Source organism: Syzygium oleosum, unplaced genomic scaffold (assembly GCF_021117445.2).
Source record: "Syzygium oleosum isolate NSW1041296 unplaced genomic scaffold, Sole_v2.1 Sole_v2.06, whole genome shotgun sequence".
Taxonomy (NCBI): domain Eukaryota; kingdom Viridiplantae; phylum Streptophyta; class Magnoliopsida; order Myrtales; family Myrtaceae; genus Syzygium; species Syzygium oleosum.
Genome location: NW_026607490.1, coordinates 7679334 through 7700341, shown reverse-complemented (window position 1 = coordinate 7700341; position 21008 = coordinate 7679334). Strand labels below are relative to the sequence as shown.

The window sequence follows — 21008 nt, the reverse complement described above, 5'->3', positions numbered from 1 at the left end:
AGAAGGATCGAACGTCATAATCTCAAATCTAACCACATGCTCCACTTCAGATGACAGAAAATTGAAAATAACAGAAGCATGTGGACGCCACAAGCCTCGACGGATGTCATTTTCACATCTAAGCCGAACTCACTCTAACGAAAGTTATTTCCCAGTAAAAGCTGAACTGTCAGTGATCGTTCCTATTTTTCATCGAACTTGTCATGCACACTGAAAACATCTTTCCTTCCAAAGGGAATGTTTAGTCACATTGCGAATAAAAAACGCATGGAGGACTACAAGGACGTTTTGTTTGCATTACAATGATATCGATAACCCCTAATGCCCATAAGTTGCAGTTTGGTCACTCTTGTTTTATTACTAGCAATCATAGATTAAAAAAACAAGCGAAAATGAATGGAGATGCGGGGTATCGAACCCCGTACCTCTCGCATGCAAAGCGAGCGCTCTACCGTTTGAGCTACATCCCCAAGTTGAGAACCCCGTCTTCTTAGAATCCCACAATTTCTTGAAGTCTTTGCGGCAGAATCTAATGCAGCGAATCCAATCACGTTGACTGAAACGACACGTGCATGGAAGAACGATCGTAAGATCTTGGAAATCTGGTTGCGCCCGCCGTTCAGCAGCTTCCCGCTCGGCCGTCGGATAACCGAACGACAGTGCAGTTCCGCATCTGGCTTTCTTGACAGAGAAGTACCGGTCTCGAACGTTTGGCTCATCAACAAGACGACCGAAAAGGTACAGTTTTCGGACAGTGCTTACAACGTTCGGGTTCGCATGTGTCCCCCAGAACATTAGATGCAGTCGATATATCGTGCGTCGTTGTGTTGTCCGATGATTACTTGCGAGAGGGAGCTTCACCTATGAATAACATCACGAGCCCAATCTCGGCAATGGTTCGCGGAAAAGAAAAGAACCCTCTTTGAAATTAGTTGGTACAGAAATTTGAAGTAGGCAAGAATCGATGTTACCACCTTTTTTTTTCACGTTTTGAAGAGCTTTAGGTCTGTACTCTAATCACTTTTCGTTGCTACCGAACCGAGAGATATGATATGATCAATCATGAAGAGCATTTAAGTAGTTCGTGGCTCTCACCCTCGGCCGGTGAGGGCCGCGAGGCCCTTGCCCAATGGCCGGCGACTCTCGCCGGACATAAAAGAAAAGAAAAAAGAAATAAAATAAAAGGTTATTAAGAAATCAGAAAATTTTAAATATATATATATTGGCTTGTATTGTTTTCCATATTATAAAATATTAAAAACGATAAGAAAGAAAGATAAAAAAAAAGAAAATTTTAAAAAAATTTAAAAATTGGCTTGTATTGTTTTCCATATTATAAAATATTAAAAACGATAAGAAAAAAGATAAAAAAAATATAAAAATTGTCTGCTAGATTGGTATTGCACGGTAGTATTTCAGTAATATAATTTTTTTTAAATCGTAAGAAACAAGTTTATTTAGATTGAATTAGATATAGAAGTGTTTTAGTAATATGAGTCGAGTCGGATACATGACGAGAAATTTGCATTACGAATAAATGGGTCATAAACAGATTAATGGATCAATTTTTATCGGACTGTTTATGACCCGACCCAATCCCGTTTGACAGATTCTAACCAAGGACGAACCCACGTAACACATGCGCATGATTATGAATGGATTAGGAAAAGATCTGTGAGGAATTTGAAACTCAAGAAACCTCCATAACTGAAACACAGACAAACCAAAAGGTGTGTACACCTGTAGGTCATGATGGTCCCAGTTTCTAACAAGAGGAGGACAAGAGATTCTTGCACGGTTGGGGACGATGAACTCGAGATCAATTCGGACACTCTCACAAAGCCCCAACCGACCTCTAGAGAGAGAGAGAGAGTTTGGTGAAGAGGTTGCTGACACCTACCTGAGACCGAGTCAACGAGACAGACAAGGAAGAAGGAAGAGGAGGTCACTTTACCTAAACAATTAGACAGATTAGATAGACAGGATCTAAGGAGAGTTTGATGTTCAAGTGCTTGGCGGTCTTCTTTCGACGTTATACCTAACCCCCACCGCGATGAATTGCCGATTTCATTGAATCCAAGAAAGTATAGAAAACAATAAATGAATGAATGAAGATATGCCAACTTGAGATTTCTACAAATTTAGCTTTCAAGTCTATGAAAGCGAGGATCAATTTTAAATGGTCCGAAGGAAAATTTAAATAGTATTGGGAATGAAATGTAGAAGGTTCGCTTTCAAGAATGATACGTCGTGTAAGTCGACTTGGTTGCTCTAATATTTGTTATCTCGAGAATTTAATGAGTGAATAAACAAAGATGCCGATGAGTTTGAGATGCAGGAGCGGGTGTTTCGACTTGTCTCGTGGCTCGCAGAGTCCCAGTGACGACGAGACTTGCGGGTCTGCCCCATCCGACGACGCATCCTCTCCTAGCTAATCCTCCCACCTAACCACTGGTGCACCAGAGACGCGGACTGGGTCTTTAGAGAGAGGTTCTCCTGGAATAGGCTAGCCCATCGTCATGAAGGCAAATCACTTGGGAGTAAACCCTTTTTTTTAATTGCACAGCCACCTTCGTAATAAAGGTGATCGGTTTTAGAATGGATCGATAACCAAACTAGAAGGGTCGATTCCTAATTTGTGAAATCAGGAATAGGCCCACCTGACCTGGAATCAAACCGGTCGGTTTGGTTCTTGTGTGGGTCTAGGAATTGACGGTGATATCTTTCTTTTCTTCTTTTTCTCTTATTTCTTGCAGGGCTGCACGTGTTTATTGCATAGTCTAAACTCTCGTTCTTTAGTGTTTTGAATCTTTAATTAATGAAAATCTCGGTAGAAGGACGCTAAAAGTGTAATGAAATATGATCAAGTATCATTAATTTGCTAATAAAAAAAGTATCGGTCCGGTTCGTGTGTTTCGGTCCACACTTAAAATTAGGAACCAGATCGACATACACCGGTACCAAATTTTAAGAACCGAAAATAGCCTAACATTGGCCGGTTTGATCGGTTCCTCACTTTATATAGTGTGTTGTGCTGGATACATATTCCATATCTATCGGAAAGTTAAATAGTTTCCCAAATCACTATCACATGTTCGTGATTTAATTGGGCGAAATCATCAGCACCCAGAAGATCTTCTCCCAAGAAGAACCCCATAACTCATTCCAATAAAGGAGAATTGAAATAATTGTTGGCTAAACCTACAATTTCCAAGAGCATTTTCTAAAAGCAAGGGGACACACGTCGTCTCAAGTCGATTCACATCGATCTCGATCCCGCAAGAAATTGCAGACACAACGAAAGAGCAGAGGCCAATTATTTCGCGGCGCGGCGATGACGCGCCACGACATTCGATAAATCTCCACCGAATATCGGGAGCCCCCGAGCTCTAATCGGGGAACACGCCGCACATACATACGTATCGCTAAATTTGACATCGTGACTTCCAAAAATTAGAGGAGGAGGAAGAATCACGATGGAGAATATTGTTTTATATCTTGCACTCACTCCCCCCACCTAAATTTTCTTCCTGACGAGACTGAAGAGGGGGGTCGACTTGGGCCAACGCAATGCATCTCCTAGGCCTCTGACCAATTTTGGCCCATATTTATATTTTCCGGAATTTCTAGAAAAAAAAATTGTGGGTCGAAATACGGAAAGAAAAAGAAACAGAAAAGAGGAAAAAAAGAAAAAGAAAAAGAGGGGGGGAGCGAATTTTCGAACCAGCATCATCATCTAACGTTCTTCTTCTTCTTCCCCGTCCGCATCTTCTTCTTCCTCTTCTTGAATAGAGGCAGACGAGCGAAGGAAGCGCCAACTGCTCTTTCTTTCCTCTGCTCTCTCCTCTCTCTCTCTCTATATATTATATATCTATATATAGACACACACACCTAACTCCGCCACAGAGTCTCTCTCTCTCTCTCTCTCTATAACTGAATATTCACGACTCTCTCTCTCTCTCTCTCTCTCTCTCTCTCTCTCTCTACACCGTCCACAGCAACTCCCAGTGGTAGCTTTCCTCTTCGCCCGATCGATCCTCCGCCGATCGCCGCCGCCGCCGCCGCCGCCGCCATGACTCTCAGCAGCATCCCGGTAACGTCTCCGAGCTCTCTCCCTCCCTCTCTCTCCCCGTTCCGATTTCCTTGGCTTCTTTTCCGCGCAATGAGCGATCGGGGATTCGATGCCCCGCGTCTCCCTTCGTCGTCTCGGAATTGCGCTCGGTTCGGCCGCGGAAGTTGGATCGGCCTGCCCTTCCTCTCTTACGCTCGCCTCGCGTTTTTTTTTCGGCTGTTCGTTCTCGCGTCGTGGCTGTTACTGTCGTGCCCCCGAATACCGATCCTCTGGCTTCGTCTTCCCTGGAATTGATGTTGTTGTTAGATGAAAAGTCGCATTAATAGTTGGCTGAATTGGAGTAGCCCTGTGGAAACGGTGTCGAGCGCTCTTGAGTTGCTGTAGCTGTCCTCGTGTTGACTTGAGTTTTTGTTGAAAACGCGTGATCAGTTGGCTACTGCGGATCTTCAAATCGCCGCCGGAGGGAGGAGGAACTCCACGCTGCTGTGTTCGCCGGTAATGGGGGAGTCGGTCGATCAGATGCTGAGCCAGATAAGGAAAGCGAAGGAGCAAGGCGCCGACCTCGTCGAAGTCCGCTTGGATTTCTTGAAGAACTTCAGCCCGAAGCAAGATCTCGAGATCCTGCTCAAACAGAGCCCATTGCCCACTCTAGTGACTTACAGGTGATTTCGTTACCCACCATCCGGTTTTTTTGTTTTGGGTAGTGTAAGATGTCAACGGGGGATTTCGCTGCTCGGTCCTTGAGTAGATGGAGGCGTATTTCGATATAATATATGCAGAATGGCCGAGAAGTTTCGGTATTGGAAGAATTTTTCGTCGAGGGATGTACTTTTGAGTGAAAATCATTGGTTTTACGTGCATCTCCGCCAATACTGTCATTTTACTGCACGACGTCGAGTTCGGGTCCAATGTCTCTTCCTTCGCTTGAGTTTTTTCTCATTATTATGAATCTTCTGATGTTTCTCTATCAGACCCAAATGGGAAGGTGGTCAGTATGAGGGTGATGACAGCCGGAGATTGGATACATTGCGGTTAGCGCTGGAATCAGGAGCTGACTATGTAGACGTTGAGCTTCAGGTCGAATTTTATCTCTGTCCTTTGTGTTTGTTTTGGTATTTTCAGTCATATGCCTAAAAATACACTCCAGTGGATGGAGGCCTAAAATCGTTTCTAGCGCCCGCACATGGTACTCTAAGTCAAATGAAGCAAGAAGTGCTTTACTAATGATATACTTATCATCTGCAGCAAATGATGACCAGAGTTAGTATCACAATAATAATGAGATCATTTCCTTGGCAGTTTATGTTTCCATAAGCTTGGCTTTTAAAATGCGGAAAATGCCAAAATTGTCTTTTAAATCCATGCTTGATTTAGGATACAGTTGATGAGTAAAGTGCATATGAAAAGAGCTTCTGCCAGTAGTGCTTGGTAGCCGGTCGCAGAATGACAGTCAACTATTTGAACTGAAGAATAGTGATGGATGCATATCTTCCTCCAAGACTCTTGCAAAAAATGGATTTTTTTTGTGAAGTCTGAAGCTTCTTATGATGCGTTATCTAGTGAAATACCAATTGCATCTGTCACCTAATTTACGCCTGTAGATGTTCTTCAGCTTCTATTTTCCGTATAGTGCTGACAATCAGCAATTTGCTCTTTCCAATTCGTTGATTCTATGGAAGTTTCATATATATGCCACTGAGAGTTTTGCTCATCTGATTGAAGGTTGCTCATGAGTTCTTCAGTTCCATTCACGGGAAGAAGCCTGAAAAGGTCAAAATCATAGTTTCTTCTCACAACTATGAGAATACGCCATCATCCGAGGAACTGGGCAACCTCGTAGCAAGAATCCAGGCTACTGGCGCTGACATCGTCAAGATCGCAACTACTGCTCTTGATATTAGTGACTGTGCGCGTATCTTTCAAGTTCTAGCACATTCTCAAGTGAGTACTCTGTTGCACCAAAAGAAAACGTTATGGTACGGCATTGGGAATTGTGGGCTTATATGCTTCGTGGGCTTTTTTAAACAATAAAATAAAATACTTAAATAGTAGCTCCCTCAAGCTTTGACAATGATGATAGTCAGTAAGGAAGATGAGTGACAGCACGTGTAATTGGAAATGAGTACCAACTTGGTTAACAAGGCCGCAAAAGAATACTAATACCTGGAAGATATTTCCAAGTTCCAGCCAAGTCCTGCCCAAGGAAATAGGAAGACATCATTCTCTGTGCTTGGTCATCACTATTCACTTTTTATAGACCATTTACCTCTCTACAAAGTTTCAATAGAACATGATATGCCACTGCAGGTTCCAACTATCGCAATTGCTATGGAGGAGAGGGGTTTGATTTCACGGATACTTGCTCCAAAGTTCGGTGGATTTCTCACATTCGGTGCAATTGAAGCCGGAGTAGTTTCAGCTCCTGGACAGCCATCCATTAAAGATCTGTTGGATTTATATAATTTAAGACAAATAGGACCTGATACCAAAGTACATGGTGTTATTGGAAAGCCCATTGGTCACAGCAAGAGTCCTCACCTGTACAATGCAGCATTTAAATCGGTTAATTTCAATGGAATCTATCTCCCCCTGTTGGTTGACAGTGTGGCAAATTTCGTCAACGCCTACTCATCTCCAGATTTTGTTGGATACAGGTAAAATATCCTCCTCCAAGTAGTGCAGATTTGCTTTTTGTTGATTTTACAGTTCCTTTGTTGGGTTCACCTCAGCAGAGTGACTCGATGGGCTTTATTTAATTCCTCTTATTCACTAAATGATAATCCAAATTTTCGACTTGAAATGCAGTTATACGATTCCTCACAAGGAGGATGGACTTAGATGCTGTGATGAGGTCGACCCAATCGCCAAGGTATAAATATTGTTCCTTACTACCCAGCTTCTTCTGTTGCTGGAATGTTGTCTAACTACGTAGGGGTTTTTGCCGATAGAGCTGTTGTCTAGGCTTCTGACAAGCTTCTGCAAAACTGTGTGGTTATGCCTGTTTTGATGTCTGGATGGTAATTATTACAGGCCATAGGAGCTATCAGTCAGATGATTAGAAGGCCAACCGACGGGAAGTTGATCGGATACAATGTTGACTATCTCGGAGCTATTGCAGCTATTGAGGAAGCACTTCGAGGTTTTAAATGCACTTAGTAACTTGCTGTTTGTTACTCTCAACCTTGAACTTCTCTGAGGATCTTACATGTTTTCTCTCTCATGCAGCTTCAAACGGAGCAAGCCCCACTACTGGTTCCCCCTTGGCTGGAAAGCTATTTGTTGTCATTGGAGCTGGTGGTGCTGGAAAAGCACTTGCATATGGTGGTATGGAGAAGGGAGCAAGAGTTGTAGTTGCCAACAGGACTTATGGTAAAATTTTCTTCTTTTAGGCATCTCTTGTTTCGATATAGTTTCCATGAGGACAAACTCGATATGATGTTTCTTCTCACTTGTAGAAAAAGCGAAAGAACTAGCTAGTAAAGTTGGAGGGCAAGCAATTACTCTGGCTGAACTCGAGGATTTTCATCCGGAAGATGGAATGGTCCTTGCAAACACCACATCGGTTGGGATGAAGCCAAACGTCGACCTGACACCCTTATCTAAGGTCTGATATCTTGACACTCATTCCTCCGCAGGACTCATTCATGATATCGTTAATTTAATACGATCCTTGCATAACGCTCAATGCTGGACCTATTGACCTTGATGAATGACAAGTTAACATCGTTTTTTTTCCTTGGCAGAACGCTTTGAGTCGCTATTGTCTGGTTTTTGATGCCATCTACACGCCAAAATTGACTAGACTTCTCCGAGAAGCTCAAGAGTGTGGAGCAATTCCCGTCTATGGAACGGAGATGTTCATTAATCAGGCCTTTGTACAGTTTGAAAGGTTCACGGGGTATCCTGGTAAGATGACTCCTAAAGCCTCAGATGAATTTTAGATTTCTGCTTGTCAAGCTGATGTGGTATTTGCAGCCCGATACATTCACCTTACTAAACACGAACTTTTCTTTTTCCCTGCAGCACCAAAGCAACTGATTAGGGATACATTGGCGAAGAATACATGAAAAGTTTAGTCAGGTCAAGCTCTAGTTGCAGCCGAATTCTAGTCCGTCTTCTGGGACAAATTCCTTTCAAGTTCTGGATTGTGCTATCATCTGTTAATCTATTTTGTTGTACTAATAAAAATTTCCCCCCTTTGTTGAAGTCAAAAGTTCCTAGCTAGATACTTCATTAGCATCAGAGAAAATCAGAATGAAGCATCAGATTGACAAAAAGAGAGTGCGTCGTTTTATGCCTATCCGGTATTGGAAATTTTAGTATCCAGGAGAAATTGTTATGTGAAGATGTCTTCTAGTGAAGATTTTATGTGGCTATAGTATGACTTGCTTTAATCCGTCTGGATACTCCAAGAAGATATACTAAGCATTGAACTCAGTAAAGAGGGTAATTCACTATCGGTTGGTAACACCACATATAGAGGTGAGCGGTTCCCGGTCCGGTCCGGTCCAACCCAAGAACCGGGAACCAGACCGGGAGGACCGGTTCCCAGTTTCTAGGACCGGGGACCGGACCGGCTAATCTTGGACCGTGGACCGGACCGGTCCGGTCCGGTCCGATCCGGTTCCCATGGGACCAATTGGTAAAGGCAAGAGGGAACCGGGAAGCATTTTCGGGACCAATATGTGAAAGCATTTTTGGGTTTGTCCCATTGGAACCGAATAAAAATGAACTATCAAATGCTTCTTTTATTATTTAAATATATATTTAAAAAGTAAATAAATATATATATAAAAATTAGAAATATATATATTTATCGATCCGGTCCGGTCGGTCGGGTCCTGTTCCCACCCTAGAACTGGGAACTGGACCGCTCAGAAACCGGTTCCACTTTTAGGAACCGGGAACCGGACTAATATTTCCGAGAACTGGACCAAACCGGTCAGTCTGGTCCGGTCTCGATTTGGGCGGTCCATCTTGCTCACCCCTAACCACAGATGTTGGATTCACGCCTGGTCGAGTTGGCTCCGCTAAACGAGGAATCAAATGGAATGGATTTTTACCTTCTGCTTTGCACGTCTTGATTCTTGAACCGGCCGGCAGGGCCGGTCCTCAACTCGGATCATACGCTTTACTTAGAGTAAAAGCGAGCGTAATGACAGTTGTCTCGTTCCAGAGTAGAACCACGCCTCGCCTCATTTGACGGGGAAAGACCAACCGAAACACCGGAGTAAACGTGCCATTATCAGCACACTCCTGCATGTCATATCTGTGAGATTGTATAGACCAAGTTGCAATGCATAGGTGCTAATACTGATAGGCATCCGAAGTCAAATGAAAACTCTGTTCCGGGCATAACTGAAAAATTGTCATGACTCGAGTCACGTCATACTCGGTCCATTAAAATTAGTCGGGCATTTCACGATCTCAAAGTTTATTGAATCAAGGCGAAGTTTCCACATCAAGAAGAAGAGAGAGAGAGAGAGGGGGGAAGAATTTCTAATTCATGCTCGAGGTTGGGGGCATCAAAAACAATACTACCAGTCTGGCTTGAGTTCAATGTGTGTCCACGAAAACAGTCAGGTTTCTACATCAGGGTTAGACTTTAAGACCGGTGAAAAATAATTTAGTTATGTTCGCATTTAATTTGGCATCAAATGTGGTTTTTAAAGAAGATGAAAATTCTAAATATATGAATGTGAGAGATTGTGGGCATAAAGAGGGGAGGATGTTCGTGGTTATATTAGAAATTTTTGAACACATGAGAATAAAAATTAAATCTCTTTTTTGGCTAAAATAGTCCGTCCGGACGATTTTAAGTGACGAAAATAAAGTACAACGGAGTTTGCAAGTTCAAAGGTCGAAGTTTGAGATCGAAACCGATACTGGCTTTTCCAAATATAGAAGATATCAAGCAGGAAGTAAGTACATATATCATATATGACCAGTAGAGATTGGTATGAACTAAACTGGATTTATGGCAATCAAATTTCAATCGTTCCTTTATGGGAGACTCGGCATTTTTAGTTAGGTAAAATGCCCAAAAGAGCCCTATTTTTTGGAGTCTGGACTAAAAAAAAACAAAACCGTTATGGGTACCGCCTTTTTAAATGTCCGAAAGATCGTCATTAAATTCGAACCAAAAGTGTCCAAACAGTGTCGAATCTAGCGTTCCTTCATGTATTAAACCTTTTTCTAACGAGACTATAACTTACACCTCACGGTCTATCTGCAAACCCCTTCGGCTATTATCAAATCGTCTTTCATCTGATTCGGGAGTTCTTATAATAACGAAACACTCGAACAACATGTTTTTTCTTTCGTTAATGTTTTGATCCATTATACTTAAAATTTTTGAAAATTCTCAAACAAAAATGAATCTATTTCTAGGGAAAAAGATAAATAAACTACGAAATGGTAAAAAAAAAAAAATTACCCATGAAATATGGTAACTCCTCGTCGTGGTCGTCGTGCTCCTCCTCCTCCATATATTGAAACGTAAACCTTCCCTATCCGCAAGCACCAAAAGAGAGCTGTCTCTCTCTCTCTCTCTCTCTCTCTCCTTCAATGAAGCGCTGCTTCGCTGTCGAACTACGAATCGCTCCTCGTCTCCGGGATCCCTGGTACTATCCCGGTAACGCCACGGTCTCCTCATCCCCTTCTTCGTCGCCTCTCTCTCTCTCTCTCTCTCTCTCTCTCTCTGTGATTGATTCTTCGTTTTTGGTGTGCGGAATCGATCGGTGCGCGCGACGATCGCGCGGCGAGGCCGTCCGAGTGTTCGTCTAGGTCAGGCTGGGCGCGTTCGGGTCTTGTTTTGGAATTGCTCGGGAGATGTGTGCGGGAGTGTTGAGCCCGCCTCAGTGGCTTTTTTGAGTGTTGATTGATGATAGCCCGATTAGGTAGGCGAGGTGCCCGTCTCGCGTCGTGGGGATTTAGGTTTCGATTTTGTTTGGAGCGGTTGTTTCCTTCGTGCCCTCCGGTGCCTAGGTTATTTGCGGTCTTCGGTTCTTGTTTTTTTCAACAAAAAAAAAAAAGTGGGAGAGAGGTGATTTTTTGCGTAAGAGTTGATGCTTCTTGCCATAATCTTGAATGGTTTCTCGTTGATTGTGGTTTTCTGACTCCACCCTATTGAGCTCTTGAGCACAATTTCATAAAAAGGCTTGATTTTTAACTCTCTCGCTCTCTCTCTCTCTCTCTCTCTCTCTCTCTCTCTCTCTCTCTCTCTCAACTTACATGTATGGGTTTCTGCTGAGCTACGACGGGAAAAGCATAGATTTTTATCTGATGTTGCTGGGCATGGTGCTCTTGATACAGATATAATCTCATCTATATCTTCAGTTTCTTCGGGTAGGACCATGTAGTCTTTTTAGGTTAGAGTACAGTGCCTTTGTTTTAAGTTCCTAGATAAAAAATGGTCAAGGGAGAAAGAAACAGGCTGAGTGTGATGTAAACGAATAACCGATCATCCATTTTAACCAGTGTCATCTGTTTTTTTTGTATCTGATACAGTAGGGCAAAGTTCCTAGTCTTTACAACCTGTTGTGCTTTGCTAGTCAAAGTCCAGCCTCATGGTCTTACATAGTTTATGGTTACTTGCCTTGGTGGTCAAACTTATTGTTTGTATCACAAAGTAGGAGAATCTTTTTAGAATCGTGAATAGCGTTGAGTAGTGAACTGTAAGCTTCAAAGGATCAAAGGAAACATGGGTGATATATCTATTAATATCTGAAAAGATGCGATATTATCGTAATTGACAACATTTTGGGTGTGTAATAAGTACACTGTGTACTTGCTAAGGTTGCTATAACAAGGAGCATGGGTATTTGGTATAACTAATTTATTTTACCTCACAAATGACATAAAGATTCCCAAATATGATATTTTTATGCTAGAAGTGTACTTTTGCAAAAGTGGCAATACTCATCTGTATCTCCTTTTAGTATAATAGACAAGGTTGAGGATGCTGACAGTTTTATGACTTGGATCCTTTACAATGTTATAGTAAACAGTTGAAGTCGTTATTTCGTTTTTTTAAGCTCTTATTGAGAGCGTATGAGGAAAGAAAATGTCGGACAATAATAAGTATGTTATTCAGCAAGATACGAATGAGTATTGCTACTTTTGCAAAAGTACACTTCTATCATATTTGGGAATCTTTATGTCATTTGTGAGGTAAAATAAATTAGTTATACCAAATACCCATGTTCCTTGTTATAGCAACCTTAGCAAGTACCCAGTGTACTTATTACACACCCAAAATGTTGTCAATTATGATAATATCGCATCTTTTCAGATATTAATAGATATATCACCCATGTTTCCTTTGATCCTTTGAAGCCGTTTAATAAATGTTACAGTCACTACTCAACGCTATTCACGATTCTAAAAAGATTCTCCTACTTTGTGATACAAACAATAAGTCTGAATGCATTTTTGGCATCAATGAAGTTATTTTGGCCAGTTTGATTGCTGAATATCCTGGGAAATTACCCAGTGTAATTCTTAGTCTCTTGAAAACATTAGACATTTAACAACCCGTCTATCCTAAAATTACACGAGACCTTTTATCGGACTAAATGAATCTGTAAATCATGACTGAATTGTGAATTTAATCGAATTAAACAATTGCTGTCCGGAAATTCAACCTTGATTCTCACCTTGAACTTGAATCTTCTTGTATATGAACTGAGTCGAACCATATGATATGAATCTTGAATCATCTGTCCTAGTGACATTGATTATTGTGCCTATATGATCAATTTGATGTAGGTTGAGCGTGGTAGATCTGAGGTTGGAAACAAAAAGGTTGGGTAGAAGGAAAGGAAAAGAAGAAGCAATAGAAATCAGATAGGTTGAACTGGAATTGGATAAGAAGTACCGCAAATGCATTCAGAGTCGCATGTCATGTGATCAATGACAAGAAGGTGAAGTTTGACACTAATAAGGCTTTTGTACCATTTCATGAATACAAACTGGCTAGATAGGAAATACTAGTTAGCATTTATTATCTTACATTTAAAAAGCTATGTGAATCCCGATCTCCTACATTCTGCATTGTTTGGAAATTCACACAATAATATAAGGACCTCATGTTTGAAGGATTGTTTTTGTCTGACAGCATGTTCTTGCTGATTTAAGTTTTCAGCATGAGAACGTTTTAGTAAATTCTTGGGTGTCTTTTATGAAAAAATTTTAGACCGTTTCATATTTTTGGATTGGAATGGTCTATAAGTTTATCATGCTCATGAGATTGCTTTGGTTAAGAGTTATCTTTTCTAAGAGGTTTTATGGTACTACTATTATAGAGATGTCTTCAGTTGAAGAAATTGCTTTAGCGGAAATTTGTTACAACTTACATGTGGAAAAGTAGTAATTATATTACTGTTAAGCTATGATGTGAGCAGACATGTGCATGCATATCTTACGAATGCTGTGGAAGCAGTCTGAATCGCATTAAGTACCGTTTCCCTACTGAGCTTCTGATGTTTTATTGATGTGTGCAGTTGAATTTTGCTAGGTGGTTGTTTTTTTGGGACTGAAGTCGGCTTGGGACACTGGGTGGACCATATAGCAAGATAGAAAAATGGGAGCCGAACCACCTCCAGATGTGTCCACTGAATCACACACATTGGAGCAGGAAACCAAGGAGGAAGTTGAAACACCTGCAGATTTCTCCACTAAGTTGCACCCTGAGGAAGAGGAAAACAAGGAAGCTAAAACAATCGTGGACTCAACTGAGCCACTCTCAAAGGAGCAGAAAAGAAAGGAGGATAATGACGCACCTGCAGATGCCTCGGAGCCACACTCAATAGAGCTGGAAGGCAAGAGCAAAGCTGCAGAGACTTCCAATGAGTTGCATGCTCCTAAAAAGAAAATTAGGAAGGTTTTGACACCCAGATCAAAAATTGCCAAGAAATCTCCTGCCAATAATTCCTTGAATAAGAAAAAGGCCAAAGTTACTGTTGCAGAACTTGAGGGGGAAGAAGAAATAAATAAGAAAGGAGTATTGCTGATTAATAATGGAAATGGCAGCAAAGAAGAGGACACCACAGAGGCCCTATGCATGGAGCAGGAAAACAAGGAGGAAACTAAATCAGCTGCAGATGTCTCCACTGAGCCACATTCTAAGGAGCTGAAAACTAAGAATAAAGTAGCAGAAACCTCCAATGAGTTGCCAGCTCGGCATAAAAATGTGGAGGAAATTCAAGCAGCTCCAGATGTCTCCTCTGAACCACACTCTGTGGAGCTGAAAAATAAGAGTGAATCTGCGCGGACCTCCGATAAGTTGCAGGCCCCCAAAAAGAAAACTGTTAAAGTTTTGAAAGCCAGATCAAAAATTGCCAAGAAATCTCCTGCCATTGCTTCATCGATGAAGAAAAAAGTCGAAGCTGCCAAACCAAAAGTCGAGGTGGAAAAAGCAACGAAGGAGAAAGATGTGTTGTCGGTTAAGAATGGAAATAGCAGCAAAGAAGACTCCTTGAAGCAATCCACTTCTGGTGACAAGATGCAACGGAATGCGGATGATTTCAGGACTGAAGGAAAGGATAATCGCAACTTGAAAGGTAAAAACAGCTGCAGTCATGTAGAGAAGAATCCAAAGGAACCAGCTGCAGATCATAGTGAGGAAAAAAGAGCTGCAGTGATTGGAAAAAGCAAAAGGAAATGGAAGGAAACAGTAGAACAAAAGTCTAACAAGAGTTTGAACAATTTGAAGGACAATGAGAAACCCGACAATTTGGAAAAGAAACCGAGAAAAGAAAAGAAAGAAAAACTCGGTGGTCTGATTTTTATGTGTAACTCAAAGACCAAACCAGATTGTTTAAGGTATGGTGTCATGGGCGTCTCCTTGAATAAAAAGGATCTTGTGTTGAGCGTCAGACCTGGTCTCAAGCTTTTTCTGTATGATTATGATCTTAAGCTTATGTATGGAATTTACAAGGCCACCTCTCCTGGGGGCATGAGACTTGAGCCTAGAGCTTTTGATGGGGCTTTTCCGGTTCAGGTCAGTTTTTTATCACCTGGGTTTTTCTTACTAGTTGATGATTTTGTTTGCAAAGGCTGATCAGGTTTGAAATTCTAGGTGCGATTTAAAGTTCATCTCGACTGTTATCCGCTGCCGGAGAATATCTTCAAGAAGGGCATGGAAGAAAATTTTACAACTAAACACAAATTCAAAACAGAACTTTCTAGTAAACAGGTGAGAATACATGCTACTTGTTTGTGAGGTTTCAGCAGTATTTTTTACTGAAGAATTCTCGGAGATGACAACACTTGAATTTCTTTCAGGTAAGTAGGCTTGCAGCACTTTTTCGATCAATAGAGCTCCATCCGAAAGAATTGCCTGCTCGCTCCCCAAGATTGACTGGAAGCAGAACGGGTGATTCTCATGTCAGAGCTCGAGAATCACGACATCTGTCACATAGAGAAACATCGACGAGAGATTCTTTTGCTGATCATCAATCTCGAAGACTTCCGGTATTAGCTCATGAAAGGGACCGACCAGTCGTGGACCGTGAGCTGGCGCCTAGGCAAAGAACAGAATCTCGAGATATGTATCTTACGGAGCAGGAGTATCGAGCGTTTGGTCTTCGAGGAGAGAGGAGAAACTCAGATCTCCCAAGACATATCTCTCCTACTCTAAGACCATACCGGGAGGATCACGAGAGAGAGCGCGTTCGAAGACTACCGGAAGAGTTACGTAGGGAAGCTGCTCCAGCACCAAGGGAATATGCTGTCAGACGTAGCTATACGAGTGACAGGGAATATAGAACTTATTCCCTTCATCCGAGGCAGGAATTGCACTACCAAGTTCCTCCTTCTAGGTCTGGTACATCTGCTGCTGCTGCTTTTGATTCCTACCGGGAGGATCCTTATGATGCGTATCGGCATGGTGCCGCGTCTGTGGACCCATATGCACATCGTTCGAGAAGGGAGGACATACCCTCAAGTTCTTTTTATGTTGGTAGTAGGCGGGAAAGTTACTCGAGTGAGAAGGACCATCTACGAAGGAGAGAAGTCGATCGGGATGAATCACATCCAAGGTCTATTGATGATCTACTGGGACACGATCGAGCACACCATTACGGGATTAATGAGAACAATGCTTCTAGCTTGCCAGTTTCGTCTCGATACTCTTTTGCAGGTCCGAGGATCTGAAATCAGCAACGTTTTCCCCTATTTTTCTTGCATGTGAGGGCTTATGTGCTGCTTAACCTGTAATATCTTCCTATATTTCGTCTCTGAGCTGCACCCCCACTTCAGAGACTGCACTTTTGTGTCTCGGTGGCATTCTTCTGCATTGTTTGATCATTTGGGTCCGAAAGAGTGTCAATGGAGTTTAGTAAATAATCATTCTAGTTCACAGATCAAGTTCCTTCATAAGGAGTGGCCGGGTTCTGATTTACCTCAAGATATTTTACTGAGGTTGGATTATTTTCCTTTAGAATGAGTTCAGGGTGATAGACGGGATTTCTCTCGTTGTAGCCTACAATGGGAAGAATATGAGTTGGCTTTTTATTCCATAATCTAAGTAACGAGACATTTGTCGGTAATTTTTCTTTGCTGTAGTAATCAGATGTAAACCTGTGGACCAAAAGAAAATCAAATAAGATTCCTACATCTCTCATGTTGAAAATGGAATTCATATTCTAGCCTTTTAGGAGGGCATTGAATGCTTTTGAGGCCTCGGAGCAAATGCTTACATTTCTGTTGAATGGTATTACGATTTCATGTTGGAGAGCTCTGCCTTGTTGAATACATAAGCTAGGATCGCGCGATTCTCGATCGTATGTACAGAATGAATCTTGGATTCGATCTCCGGACAGGTCACCGAAGAGAGACCACCAAAGGTAAGACGCAGACATCCAAGCAGAAAACTGGATTGAGCCACCCAAAGGAAACGAGCAACAATACGTACTGCCCAGGAAGTTCAAAAAAATGCTCTTAAGTATTTTAATAACTTCTATTCATACACCATCATCGAAACAGCAGAGACTAAATCACGAGGGCAACTAAATACAGCACAAGAAACATGCCCTTGGTATCTGACAGTTCGGTAAGTCAGTTGCACAAAACCTAACAAGAAAGCCAGCTATCATCGCAATGAAAAGACGAAATTTCCCCTGCGTCACAGGATCTGGATTCGGCCACTGGAATATCCAGCTGAATTGTGGCAGGTGACAACTGCTTCAAGCATATGAATGATGTCTGTGTCTTTCCTTGTCCCTGGAAGAATATGAGGAACTGCGGTATTCCCGATCTGAAAAGCAAGACAATTGTTCAATGTAACTAGATGTTGAACAAAGAAAGACACACTGAGACCTGATAAATGTATTGCTTGCCTCGTGAAGAGTGATGTCTTGATTTATCTGAATGTCCTGCATTTCAAAGTGTAAAATACCCAAGTCAAAGAAGCAGCGGTTAAAACTCAGAATAGTATGTGTTGCCACAGAAAGAATGTTTTAATTGATTGATTCAATAACCAAGTCTAGGACTGAGATAATAGATTCACAAACAAACCTGAATCCTTGCCCCCGTCTTTTGAGCGATGACGTCTTTCTCTAGCCTTATCTCTGTCGGAGTCTTCCCGTTCTCTTTCCCTGTCAGAATCCCTTCCCCTGTCACGATCTCTGGACTTTATTCTCTCCCTCTCCCTGTCTCTCTCCCTGTCTCTGTCCTTCTCTCTCTCCTTGTTCCTTTCCCCAATAGCCTCATTTCTGTGTTCAGACTTCGACTTAGGGAAAGAATCATCTTTTACCCCACCCTCAGCTGGCACGTTGTTAGATTCATCATCGCTCTTTCTAGATTCCTTCCCATTTGGATCCACTAATTCGCCCTTGGATCCACCAGATTCCAGATTGCCGGATGATGGGGTGGTCTTGGCAGCATTAGAGTCAGTATTAACCAGGGGGCTACTCTGTGGGACCTCCTGAAAATAATCAAGAAATGTTGCCAGATCAAAAGTTCGTTGGCGCACACTTAAGACAAGCAGAAACTTTAAATTAGTAGTCCTGAAAATGGTAAGCAGAGCCCGTAAGTGCAGCATAGCTATTCTATTTGCAAATAACAGCAGCAAACCATACTGTCTCCCAATCCGACTTTCCAAAGGGACAGAGCAGCAAATGGAGAGAAAGAATAAATCGATTACCTTTGAAGCTGACTTAGATTGTAAATCCAAGGACTTCATGGAGAAAGCAAAGGAGTCTCCATCCTTACATACTGGAATATATTCTGCTTTGGGCAGGCTGTATAAATGAGCCAAAACCCTACAAACTTCATCGATTCCATCTTTGTCCGCATCAAATGCCTTCCACCATGGTGGATTTTCAGGAAGTGGCACTTTGAACCTCCGAGCAGCAGCATATACAACTCCACAAGCCACGACCTCACTCTTAAAACGAACACACAAAGTACTACGCAAACTGCTCAACAAGCAAAGAAACTTAATGTATAAGATCATATGCACCATGACAGAATGCAAATTAGAGATTGAATAGACTAATGTATTCATATGTAAAGAGTCCATTCAAATTACTTCCACCTGCCAACACAACAGGCACCCCCTGCACCCAGACAACTCCTCCCCCCCAAAAAAAAAAAACACCTGCTTCTCTCTCCACTACCTCAAAGAAAATAACTTAGTTGCACAGTGACACCAACATTCAAGTGCATAAAACATTGATCCACTAATCAAAGTTAAGACGACATACAGATAATTACCTATCATTTGCCAGATTCCAGGCTTCCTGTCTCAACTCTGGAGGTGTCCCTAATGTAGCGAGGTAGTTTGAAATAAATTTGTGAGGATGCTCAACATGACAGATGAAACCCATCTCTTTCAAAATATGTCTTTCCGTTCTGCTTAACTCTATCTTCAGCTCTGCATACTTCTGTTTAGAATATGCAATATCAAATACCTATAACAATGATCAAAAGAGCAAGTTATGCTATTAAGAATCCAATTCTGACCTTTGAACCCAGGTCCAGATGTTCTATTGGCAAGTTTTCCCTCCTACATTCCATGCGATGGAAAACAATGAGGACTTGCCTAGCCTTCCTAGGGCTTTCCTCGAGTTTTGATGCTAGCCAAACACAGCTTGCGGCAACTTTCTGCAAGGGTTATCATGACCAAATCAACTTCTGGATAAGCATCTTGCAAGAAGAACATTAAGAAGAAAAATATCATCTCAAATCAAGGCAAAAAAAAATTCTCGAAGTTTTGTTGCAAGAGATGCGTGACGAAAGATAAAAGAAAAGACTGAAATAGGAAATTAAGAGACAAGGCTACAGTGGAAAAAGAACATATTCAACTTCTGCACCAATGTCACAGTTCAAAATTTCCCTTTTGGCAATCACAGAGGATGACACGTAAATAAAAAAATAAAGGCTGGTGTAGAGAAGTTAACCTTGACATGGAAACGGGTGAATGACTTCTTGCAATAAAAACGATGAAAGAGAACCTGGCCCGTGGCCATCACAGCTTGTGGTCTGTATGGCAGATTAAGGAAATGAGCCGAACAACAGAATGCAGTACAAAAAATTTATGCATAAATATTGAGGCCTTGAATGATCCAGACATCAGATGAGGATACAGTTTGAGTAGTATGCCACTTTCTTGAATCAAGTCACAACCATAAATTCGTAGAGTTGTTTCTGTTGCATCATCAATTCCATCTTTCCTGGACGGCGAGTTCTTCAACTGCTCATCCGTCAGGTAGAAGTTGTCGATTGCAGTGTAAATCATTGCTGATTGAAGAGCTGCAATGATCAAGATATCTCATATCAGGCATATTTGGCATCCAAAAAGAAAACAAGTTATCTCAAAATTTGAATGTTAACAATATGAAACATGAAAGAATAATCTTTATACACCAATTCACCCAAAACTCTATTACAAACTAGTTTACACATCATTACGTTCTCTCAATGCCAAAAGCTTTCGTTGCCTTAATCACGTAGCACAAATCGCAGATGCACCACACAAATCAAGCTAAACTGCACAATTCACATGATTCGCACAACTGGCCTCAAATATCAGCGAATCTGCAAAGATAGGTTTCAGAAATTTAGACGTATCACATTCCTTAATTGGAGATATAAGTTTACATCTCTGTCGGAGACTAGAGTAGATTCCCGACCAAGGCACAAATACCAGTCACTCCATATTTTATGTCAAAGGGGAAGAACTTGTCACTTCCGGAGACCCACTAAGTCCAACAAGGGGATGGTGAGCCTGCCCCCATCGCGCGCGCGCGCACATAGAGAAAGCACGCAAAAAGTGAGCTGCTCAGAATCAATGACCACAGTCATTTTCTTGCTTTCTCGATTCGACTTCCCCGGTTGCCGCCCTCTCTTTTACTTAACAAAAACATCAGATCACCACAGCCTATCGAAACCTAATTTCACATCACCAGAACCCGTTTAAACACCTCATCAGCACGAAACAGCTCCACCGGGTCTAGCCCTACGAGGCTCAATCCACACGCAGAAGGTCCAAATTCGCCCGCTTCTCACCACCCAACACATCAAAACGCGCCAAGATAAAAAATTTTCTCCACCCAAGTCGGCGCCCGACGAGAACAAGCGCCACCCATTGCACCGGAAGCAGCCATCAACTCAAGCGACACGCGATCTACCGACGAACATCGGACAAAACGAAGCGCACACATAGAACAACAAAGGGAGAGAGAGAGAGAGAGAGAGAGAGAGAGAGAGAGAAAAACAGTAGGCGAATTGAGGGTACTCCCTCAAAGTTCGCGGAGATTGCGAAGAAGGAGCGAGTCGAACTCACCTTCGGCGCTCGAGGAAGTCACGATGAACGAGCTTCGGAGAGAAGCAGCCGTTCCCAAGCAGAGCCCAGAAAGAGGAGAGACGAGCACCAGAAAGAATGCTCTCTCTCTTTTATCATCAAAGCGCAGGAAAAATGTGTAAATTGACG

At 42.0% G+C, this 21008-nt stretch overlaps 3 protein-coding genes and 1 non-coding gene across 7 annotated transcripts; 2 read left to right on the top strand and 2 right to left on the bottom strand.

Moving 5' to 3' along the window:
* Positions 1-397: 397 nt before the first annotated feature.
* On the bottom strand, positions 398-470 carry TRNAA-UGC (transfer RNA alanine (anticodon UGC)). Its single transcript has one exon. It is a non-coding gene; the product is annotated as a tRNA-Ala (tRNA).
* Positions 471-3939: 3469 nt separating this feature from the next.
* Positions 3940-8468, top strand: LOC115685909 (bifunctional 3-dehydroquinate dehydratase/shikimate dehydrogenase, chloroplastic-like). The gene is made up of 11 exons (XM_030611056.2): positions 3940-4093; positions 4502-4734; positions 5044-5149; positions 5795-6013; positions 6380-6726; positions 6878-6941; positions 7103-7211; positions 7298-7441; positions 7528-7676; positions 7816-7978; positions 8096-8468. The coding sequence occupies exons 1-11, from the start codon at positions 4073-4075 to the stop codon at positions 8137-8139; spliced, it is 1599 nt and encodes a 532-aa protein (XP_030466916.1). The 5' UTR covers positions 3940-4072; the 3' UTR covers positions 8140-8468.
* A 2114-nt stretch (positions 8469-10582) lies between these two features.
* Positions 10583-16706, top strand: LOC115685908 (uncharacterized). Of its 3 annotated transcripts, none has more exons than XM_030611053.2 (4): positions 10583-10706; positions 13576-15074; positions 15153-15269; positions 15359-16706. In XM_030611053.2, exons 2-4 carry the CDS (start codon positions 13656-13658, stop codon positions 16226-16228), a joined length of 2406 nt encoding a protein of 801 aa, XP_030466913.1. In that variant the 5' UTR covers positions 10583-10706; positions 13576-13655; the 3' UTR covers positions 16229-16706. The 3 variants fall into 3 exon arrangements, with proteins under 3 accessions (XP_030466913.1, XP_030466914.1, XP_030466915.1); XM_030611054.2 differs by lacking the exon at positions 10583-10706 and adding an exon at positions 12842-12996; XM_030611055.2 differs by lacking the exon at positions 10583-10706 and adding an exon at positions 12844-12996 and having other exon boundaries at positions 13590-15074.
* A 293-nt stretch (positions 16707-16999) lies between these two features.
* LOC115685910 (cyclin-L1-1) lies at positions 17000-20987 on the bottom strand. Of its 2 annotated transcripts, none has more exons than XM_030611058.2 (9): positions 20862-20987; positions 19663-19828; positions 19477-19558; positions 19040-19180; positions 18791-18960; positions 18219-18492; positions 17591-17999; positions 17413-17448; positions 17000-17330 (listed from the first exon to the last, which is right to left on the bottom strand). In XM_030611058.2, exons 2-9 carry the CDS (start codon positions 19812-19814, stop codon positions 17260-17262), a joined length of 1335 nt encoding a protein of 444 aa, XP_030466918.1. In that variant the 5' UTR covers positions 19815-19828; positions 20862-20987; the 3' UTR covers positions 17000-17259. The 2 variants fall into 2 exon arrangements, with proteins under 2 accessions (XP_030466918.1, XP_056168147.1); XM_056312172.1 differs by having other exon boundaries at positions 18791-18957.
* Between the last annotated feature and the right edge of the window lie 21 nt (positions 20988-21008).

What these genes read in the sequence shown, in the direction of transcription:
- LOC115685909 (XM_030611056.2), top strand. Translation starts at nt 4,073, where the DNA reads ATGACTCTCAGCAGCATCCCG. An exon ending in AGTTGCCAACAGGACTTATG is followed by an intron (nt 7,442 to 7,527) that starts GTAAAATTTTCT and finishes TCTCACTTGTAG; the next exon opens with AAAAAGCGAAAGAACTAGCT. An exon ending in AAGGTTCACGGGGTATCCTG is followed by an intron (nt 7,979 to 8,095) that starts GTAAGATGACTC and finishes TTTTCCCTGCAG; the next exon opens with CACCAAAGCAACTGATTAGG.
- LOC115685908 (XM_030611053.2), top strand. Translation starts at nt 13,656, where the DNA reads ATGGGAGCCGAACCACCTCCAGATGTGTCCACTGAATCACACACATTG. An exon ending in ATGGGGCTTTTCCGGTTCAG is followed by an intron (nt 15,075 to 15,152) that starts GTCAGTTTTTTA and finishes TTGAAATTCTAG; the next exon opens with GTGCGATTTAAAGTTCATCT. An exon ending in CAGAACTTTCTAGTAAACAG is followed by an intron (nt 15,270 to 15,358) that starts GTGAGAATACAT and finishes AATTTCTTTCAG; the next exon opens with GTAAGTAGGCTTGCAGCACT.
- LOC115685910 (XM_030611058.2), bottom strand. Translation starts at nt 19,814, where the DNA reads ATGATTTACACTGCAATCGACAACTTCTACCTGACGGATGAGCAGTTG. An exon ending in TCACCCGTTTCCATGTCAAG is followed by an intron (nt 19,181 to 19,476) that starts GTTAACTTCTCT and finishes TAACCCTTGCAG; the next exon opens with AAAGTTGCCGCAAGCTGTGT. An exon ending in AATCTAAGTCAGCTTCAAAG is followed by an intron (nt 18,000 to 18,218) that starts GTAATCGATTTA and finishes GATTATTTTCAG; the next exon opens with GAGGTCCCACAGAGTAGCCC.